General features: G+C 54.4%; 1 protein-coding gene across 1 annotated transcript; it reads right to left on the reverse strand.

Annotated features, from left to right (window-relative positions):
* Positions 1 to 310: 310 nt before the first annotated feature.
* Positions 311 to 8,066, reverse strand: Fndc5 (fibronectin type III domain containing 5). Its single transcript, XM_034503686.2, has 6 exons — positions 7,813 to 8,066; positions 6,195 to 6,310; positions 5,413 to 5,611; positions 5,013 to 5,102; positions 2,714 to 2,847; positions 311 to 2,357 (listed from the first exon to the last, which is right to left on the reverse strand). The coding sequence occupies exons 1-6, from the start codon at positions 7,988 to 7,990 to the stop codon at positions 2,352 to 2,354; spliced, it is 723 nt and encodes a 240-aa protein (XP_034359577.1). The 5' UTR covers positions 7,991 to 8,066; the 3' UTR covers positions 311 to 2,351.
* Positions 8,067 to 8,277: the final 211 nt, after the last annotated feature.

An 8,277-nucleotide genomic window follows, 5' to 3' on the forward strand; every position in this document is an offset into this window, starting at 1 on the left:
ATCCAGGGAGGAAAACCCTTTGTTTTAAGAAACTGAGCAGACGCTTGCATACCTATGTAGTGAGGCAGCCCAAGCTGAGCTTAGAGAAGAGCCTCAGATAGACGATGGTAGAGCAGCTATTTTCTTCTACACGTGCACCCCCATCTGTTCGAGAATTCCCTTCCAGCTCCAACTTGGCTGGCAGGCATGTCCCTAAGAAGCTGCAGGCCAAAATGGAAGAGAACTGATTCCCTCCTCCACACATCCTGACTTGCTGCCAATTGCCAGAAAAAGAGGGCAACGTTTGGGCATTTACCAAAAGACGAGGATGTGCCTTTTCATTTGTCTTTATTTTACATTTAAAAAGTGGTTATTGCTCTAACTGGATCGGAGGTAACGGACCTCCCTTAAGGAGCCTGGGCCTTGCAGCCCCCGTTCAGCAGGGATGGAAGTCACGAGACAATGAGTGGAACCTCATTCCCTCCCAGGAGGAAGCCCTTAGTATTGCTGACATCTGCCCTTACCCGGCTGTCTCTCCTCTCCTGTGCTACCGCAATTGGAGAACCCAGAGTGGTGGCTGACCCAGCTTTGAGAGCTGTTAGAGACCCGAATGAAGGGGTTGTCATTGGGTGATGGCTTTCAGCTCTCTGACTTGGGCACCTGTGCTCATCATTCAGTACCACAGATATTTTACCAAGCACCTACTATGTGCTGGGAACAGCCTCCCACACTACCTTGGCCACTGATGGAAGATGTAGAGTCTACCTTTTCCAATGCAGGCGTTTGGCAGCCATGGTGCTTCAGTCCCCCAGAAGTCTGCTGCCTTGTCAAGCACCTTTTTTTTTTTTTTTTTTTAAACCAGGAAGGGGCAAAGGAGAGGAGAGGTGGGGGCAGGGAAGAGAGAGGGGGAGAGAGAAAGAGAGAGAGCACTAGCTGTCACTTTATACTTCAAGCTCTAGGGAAGTAGATGAGAACCCTGGATAACTTTCAGAGGACCCTGAATGAGATGGTGAGATCCAAAGGCCCCCAGGCCAGCAGTGACAGTGGCTGCTCTCTGCCTGTCTGGTGTGAGCCGCCTTCTAGCAGCTCCCTCAGCCTAGAGAGGCTGTAGGACGTAGGTGTTTTTAGTTCTCCAAGCTGACATTGCTGCCACAGCCGAGGCACTTCCTTTAAAAGCGGGCAGTACCTTCCAGCGCTTCTTAAAACTCCACGCTGATGATCTCATCACGAGGATCTATCTTTGTGGGAGATAGATGTAAGCAAACATCTCGGGCCTTGGCAGAGCCGTCTACATCCTGGAGTGCAGCCCTCCAATGGTGTTTTCCAAGAGTCCAAACAGCTGGCAGCATACACATTTGCAAAGGTGCACCTCATACCCCAGATGTCCTTAGTGGCTGGATCCAGAAAGTGTTGGAGTCAGGACCTGAAAAGCAGGCAGCCCTGCAGCCTCCCTGGTCCCATTGGTCTGACAGACACAGCTCCAGCCAGTCTTGGTATCTGCTCTCTCCCAGAGCATTGTGCATTTTCTCAAAGAGGAAGCCAGTCCGGGAGAAGTAAGGCAGGACTCTCTCACACACTTGTGCATTCTTCAGAATGGGGTGCAGCCTTCTAGCTTTGTGGCTTATTTGATTTTTTGCAGAGTTTGGGTTTGCCGTTCGGCCTCCTTCGTCAAACTAAGATGGGGGAAAGGAGAAACTGTGGCTAGCCGTGCCCCCACCACTTCCACCCTGTGCCCAGGAAGGACACAGGACCAGCGGAGGGGGAAGCCCATCCCCTGCAGACCGGGATATCCATGCTTTGATGATGGTCACAGAGAGCTTGTTTGGAAACCGGGAAGGGAACAAGAGAAGTGCCCGGAGCTGGTTGAGTGGATCTCTTGTAAAGTAGGAAACAGGACAGAGGAGAAAGGGGCTGCAGCCTAAAAGGCAGGCTCTTGTCCCTCACAGAAACAAAAAGAATAGCTCTGGAAGTCTTGGCTCTCTCCCCTTTCACACACAGCCTTCGGTCAAGCTGCGTGGCCCAGATGTGAGTCCTGTGCCAAGAGCCCTTGCACCTAGTCTACCCCTAGCAGTGGCATCCCTCTGGCTGGGTCTCTCTCATTCTGCAGCTCTGTCTCCGGGTGTAGCCTCAGCCATGGACATTGTTGAGGTGCTCCTGGAGTTAGGGGTTAGTTAGATGCTTCAGGAACTGACATCAGAAAGAGAGAAGCCAAGAGAGAAGTAAGATAATAAGCCCGACGATACAAGAAGATGGAGGTGGGAGGAGACGCAGAGAGGGCCAGGTGCGTATTGGACAATCATCGTCAGAACAGTGAGGTCCTCTTGCATTCTCTACTGTCTTCTGAGCTGCTCAGAGCAAGCACTGAAAAGGTTTCATATCTGTTTTCGTAAAAGAGGAAGTGAAGGTGAAACACTGCCCCACACATGCCTGCTGTCCCAGTCAGGAACTCTACCTTTCCCATTGGTTGTCTTAAACACACACACACACACACACACACACACACACACACACACACACACACACACCACTGGCCCTTGGCACTCTGCAAAAAGTAAGGATCCAAAATCAATTTGCATTGTCCCCTGTGTCACAGAGGCAGCAGCCAAGCTTAGCTTTGCCCAGCTGCTGCCATGCCAGGCCCTGAGCTGACCCCTTCCCTCCTGCAGTCTAAGGACTACAGATTACAGATGTTTAAGGCACAGGGCCACCCACCAAGCCAAGGTGTTCTCCTCACCTTGCTGCGGAGGAGACCCCCACCCTGGTGCTCTGGTGTGCTGGTTTCTGATGCACTCTTGGTTTTCTCCTTGTTGTTATTGGGTTCGTTGTCCTTGATGATGTCATACTGGCGGCAGAAGAGTGCTATAACACCTAAGAAGTAAGACAGGGACAGTCTGAGTTCTCTCCTCGCCTGCCGTGTCCTCTCCAGTGCTTGCTGCCATCCCCGAATGGCCTCTGCATGGCAGCTGCAGCCTCCTCTCCAGCCTCTGGCTCCTTTTCCCACCTACCTGGCCCTCAGCCATCTGGATCATCGCTGCTGGGCTGGTTCCCCACCCCCTCAGCATGGATCTGATCGTGCCTTCCTGTTACCCTTTCTTTAAGCCTCTGACAGCTACCACAGGAATGATCATGGCGTGTATTGAGGACACGCCAGGCCCTGTGCTGTGCACTGACGTAGCCAATCTCACTTGATCCTCAGGGCTCCAACCTATTATTATCAGTCCCATGGTACAAGGAGAGCGCACTGGTGTGACAGTCACGCTCAAGGTCACGCCATGGTACGGCTAGGAGGTGCTACACAGAGCCTGCTTACCTGTCTACTAACAACCCAGTGACATGGATAGTATTCATCCTGCTAACTCCAGTCTGAGGTGTGTACCACCATAATGTTCTTTCTTGGCCCTTGCTGGAGAGCTCTCAACTTCCCACCATAGTGGATAAAACCCAACGGCTCCGCTCCTACTTCTCTCTCTAACATCCTAACAGACTCCCGCCACAAGTTTGGGTTAATTCTGTTTATATTGTTATGATTACATAAACATTGTCTGTTCGGAGTCTAATAACGTACCATACTTAAACCTCCCTTTCCATGTAACCCTTGTCGGCCTGCCTTTTCTCAAGTGCCTGTTTTTCTGTGCGCCTAAGAACACACCCCCACCCCATGCTTCTTCAACACAGTCTGCCTTCAGACACCACAATAACCAGGCTTGAGTGAGATGTTCCAGTCTCTCCAGAGATTCTAGTCTCCAGCCCCCCCCCCTTTCTTCCCAACCTTTCCACCTTCTCTCCTAGGCTGCAGCTACTGAGTCTGTGAGCATCATTTGCTGTTTCGTGGACCTCTTATCCCAAACAAGCATCCTCTGTTGGCTGCCTGGTTAGCTTCTATTCAGCCTCCATATCTCAACTCCCATATTCCCTCTGTTCTGGGTCTCTGGCCCTGCGGTTTCAGGGTTGGAAATCGAACCTAAGACTTCATGGAAGATGGGCAAGCACTCTTCCACTGAGCTACACCTTCCTCCAGCCCTGTGTTGTTTCTTCCCTTACTTCTCACTCCAGATTTGACCTCATCTCCTCTGTTCTCATATTACTACGCTATTTTAAGTTTATTTATTTTTAATTCTCTCTCTCTCTCTCTCTCTCTCTCTCTCTCTCTCTGTGTGTGTGTGTGTGTGTGTGTGTGTGTGTGTGTGTGTGTGTGTGTGTGTGAGATGTAGGTGCAGGTACCCACAGAGGTCAGAAGTGTTGGATCCCCTAGAACTGGAGTTTCTGGTGGTTGTGAGTCACCTGATGTGGATACTGGAAACTGAACTGGGGTCCTCTGGAAGATCGGTAGGTGTTCTTAATCTTGGAGCCATCTCTGCAGCCCTGTCCCCCACATTAGAACCACCATAGCCCTCCTTATCTTCAATTACAGCTAAGCGCAATCTTGTTTTAGCCCAAGTTCCTTGCAAGCACAAGGCTCTTCCTAGTCACGACTAACTGCACTCTCCAATGGAACGGCTGGCCAATGCATGCCAGCTGCATTGAATATAGATGAATGACATCTGGACCTTATCCTCAGGGAGTTGAAAGATTAGGAAGAAGAGAGAGTTTCACAAGCCCACCCATAAGGGTTAAAGAAGGGCAGTGTGCTGCGGGTCCACAGAGGCAGGAAGGCCATTCCTGGGAGTGCATGGGGGATTTGCGTGGCTGCAGCTCAGCTGCACGTGGAAGAGGGGGTCGACAAAGAGCATGCTCCAAGTCTGAGGTCAGGCATGGATGCCTCTGAGCTTCCCAAGCTTGAAAACCCTTGGAGGTCCAGCATCCCGGGAGAGGAGGAAGCTGTGGCCAAAAAGTACACTGAATGTAGCTATGGAAGGCTGGACCACACATGCTGTGTTTGCGGCAGAGGGGATTAGAAACAGGATTTAGCCCTGAGAGATGCCACAGGCAGGTCTTAGACATCTCCAAGTCCCTTACCCTTGGTGACCGTTGGGTTGGTTAAGGTTCTCATTTCCTCAAGGGTCAGTAAAGAAGGACCTGGAGGCCTGACTCACCTGCCCACATGAAGAGGACCACTACAATGATCAGCACCTCGCCCGTTCGCAGCTGCTGGTTCCTCCCCATCTCCTTCATGGTCACCTCATCTGTTGGGAGAGATAGGCTAGTCCTGGGCTCCTTTCCTTCAGGGCCAAGCCCACAGCAAGAAGTGCCTCTGTCAGTGCCAACACACACAACGTAAAGAGATCCAGGAACAGGGTGAAGGCTGTTTGGGGTGACAGCACTTGGACTCAATCCAAAGGAGAAAGTCTGCATGCCAGTCTCCGTCTGGGGGTGGGGTTGGGGGTAAGGCAAACCTTCCCCATCTCTGGAGCTGCTTGTCTTTGCTCTTGCTTTGCCCAACCTCCCTCACCTAACCTGCCCTCACCCTAGGACTCTGGCGTGCCCCGGGCTTGCCTTTGTTCTTTGAGGCCATCTTTTCAGCCTCGCGTGGGGTCTTGAAGAGCACAGGCTCACTGGCTGGGCTCTGCCCCTGAATGGAGATGGCCTGCACATGGACGATATACTCTGTGTCCTCCTCCAGGTCCCAGAGAGCACAGGATCGGGTGGTGGTGTTCACCTCCTGAATGAAGCGAAGCTTCCTCACGTCCTTCTTCTGGGAAGGGGAGGGCTTGGTGTGTTAGCATGCAGGCACCAACCCCGCCTCTTCCCACCTCGACAGACAGTAACAAGTCCTCTTCATGCCTACTCCCAATCCCCCCGAGACAGCCTTATTTCCACTGTGCAGCTAAGGAAACAGGTTCGGAGAGGTCAGAATGTTGCCCAGGGCCACACATTTTCCGAGGATGCTAGTATGTCCTGCGTATTTGAGGTCAGACCCATGCTCTGAATTGCCATGTCCCAGCTATGACCTCCAGAGCCCTTGCCCATGGACTAAGGACCTTCTGTGACCCCAGTTCTAAGCTGAATATACAACTTGTCATCATCTCTCTTGCCCTGGGTTCCTTTTCCTTTTCTGATTCTCTACTATACTCCATCCCAGACTTTTTTTTTTTTTTTTTTTTTTTTAAGATAGGGTCTTGCTGTATTGCCTGGCTGACCTTGAACTTGAAGTCCTTCGGCTCCCCACCCTACCCCTGCCTCCTGAGTTCTGGATTACAGCATGGACTACCATACGCACCCAGTTTCCAGTCACCATCCTGCTATACCCTCTCCCCTCAAGCACCCTCAGGGGTTACCTGCTGAGAGATGGCAAAGCCGATGACAACCTCATCCTCCAGGACATCCCAGCTGACCACTGCAGAGTTGGCCTTGAGGTGCCTGACGGTGACGTTCACGGGGGCTGAGGGGCTGTCTGCAGGGCAAGGAGGTACCTGAGCCTGAGCGTGCGGGGCTGTGAGGCCCAGCCCCACCATATATGAGACAGAGAAAGCTGGGGGAGGTGATGTGGAGAGGAAAAAGGACCCAAGGCTTCCGCTGGACTACATGGTTCTCAGTTCCTCAGTGGTTGAGAGGCCCAGGCTCTTTGAGGGCATAGAAACTCCTGCTGGCTATAGACTGGTCAAACCAAGGGTCCTAGAGTAAAATTGATGAGCCCTGGGCTTGAACCAGGGCAAGAGCTAGTGGATAGGTGGTTAGGCATGGAGGGGGAAATAGAAATTGGAGTTGCAGGAGCTGATTAGTCTGAGAAAAGGACTTCTATTCCATTGCTCTCTCTGTAGCCTCACGCTGTCAAGTGAGTGACCTTGAGGGAAGGAGACAGACCCCGAAATGAAGAGCCATGAGGTGCTGAACCCTGGCACTGGAATGAGGGGCAACCTCACATGGTGAGCTGGGCAGAGGGCACCTAAGGGAAAGGGTCTATGCAAGTCTCTCCACTCTCCGTGGGTCCTCACGTGCTAGGGATGGAGGAAGTTAGAGAAGAGAGGGCACTCAGAATAGGGCCCCTTGGCGGAGAGACACCGAGATAGCGCAAGGCCTTCTGGGTGAAGGAAGAAGATGAATGGGGGGAACGTCAGAGAGGAGTGGGAGAGCAGCGGGGGAAGCAGGGCAAGAAGGACTTTCCAGGAGAGGGGAGTCGAGTCACACGGGGCTATGTCTCTCAAGAGGGCAGGCACTATGATCAGAAGCCCTGGCCCTGAGCAGTAACCCCATACCCCTCAGAAGAGTGGATTCAAGGTCCCAGGATTATGCCAGACATGCAGATGGAAAGGGACAGAAGGACACAGACAGGTGGCTGAGGTCACAGAACCAGAGAGCAGACAAGTGGAGCATTAGAGACAGACAGGGAGACGGAAGCAGGGCAAGAAAGAGAGTGAAACAGCAACCGCCACCAGGAGGGACAGGATTGGGGTGATCTGGGGAGGCAGGGCCCCATGGGGTGGGCCAGACACTGACTGCAGCAGGGTTAGCGCCCCCCACCCCCACACACCCTTCAACCTCAGGTTCCAGTTCTCTTCATAGTCGCTCCTGCACTGAGAGGTGCAGCTGCCTGTGGATCTCTGAGAGACCTTTGGGGATACAGAGGGAGGCCTAAGGTGGGGCACTAGTGTCCTCAGCTGCTCTCAGGGCCAGAAAAGGTGGTTGAGGCAAAGCCTCAGGGTTAGGGGGTGGTCTGATGGGATCAGGAGACGCAAGAGCTTTAAAAACTCAGGGCTGAGATGACGGCAGAGGTTTGGAGGGTGAAGGACGAGTTTAGGGGTCAGGAAGGTTCGGAGGCGCAGGGTCAGGTTAGGAGAGTAGGGACCAGGTGACACAGGAAGTCCTCAGGGAGCTGGAAGGAAACCGAGGACTCCCCGGTGTCCGCGTGGGAGGGGAAGCTGTCCCCCTCCCCCGTCCCCGCCAGGGCCCCCTTACCCGCCTGCACCAGTGCGAAGCAGACGCAGCCCAGCCACAGGCGGAGCGCGGCGCGGGGCGGCCAGGAGCACGGCCCTGGGGGCATGGCGACTCCTGCGCCCGGTGACCGCTCGCACTCACGCTCCAGCCCGCGGCCCTTCCGGCCCGGCCGCCCCGCGCCGCCCCGCGCCGCCTGCATATCGGCTCCGCGGACAGCGACTCCCGCGCGGCGGCGGTGGTGGCGGCGGCGGCGGCAGCGGCCGCGTCCACGTCGGGCGCCTGGGGGGCGGGGCGCCCCCGCTGCGGGGAGAGGGCGGGGGCGGGGTGAGGACCGAGGGCGCCTCCACTCCTGTCCCCGATCCCCAGTCTGTCCGCTCCCGGGAAGCCAGGGGCTTCGGGGACCCCGCGGCTCACGCTCTCTGACCGGTGCGGGAGCCGCAGCACGGCGCCACGGTCCGTCCCAGCCTCAACCCTGACCTGTCCCGG

The sequence above is a fragment of the Arvicanthis niloticus genome, chromosome 5 (genome assembly GCF_011762505.2).
Source record: "Arvicanthis niloticus isolate mArvNil1 chromosome 5, mArvNil1.pat.X, whole genome shotgun sequence".
NCBI classification, from domain to species: Eukaryota; Metazoa; Chordata; class Mammalia; order Rodentia; family Muridae; genus Arvicanthis; species Arvicanthis niloticus.

What these genes read in the sequence shown, in the direction of transcription:
- Fndc5 (XM_034503686.2), bottom strand. Translation starts at nt 7,990, where the DNA reads ATGCAGGCGGCGCGGGGCGGCGCGGGGCGGCCGGGCCGGAAGGGCCGC. An exon ending in CTTCGCACTGGTGCAGGCGG is followed by an intron (nt 6,311 to 7,812) that starts GTAAGGGGGCCC and finishes CTTGCCCTGCAG; the next exon opens with ACAGCCCCTCAGCCCCCGTG. An exon ending in GGTCCTCTTCATGTGGGCAG is followed by an intron (nt 2,848 to 5,012) that starts GTGAGTCAGGCC and finishes CTTACTTCTTAG; the next exon opens with GTGTTATAGCACTCTTCTGC.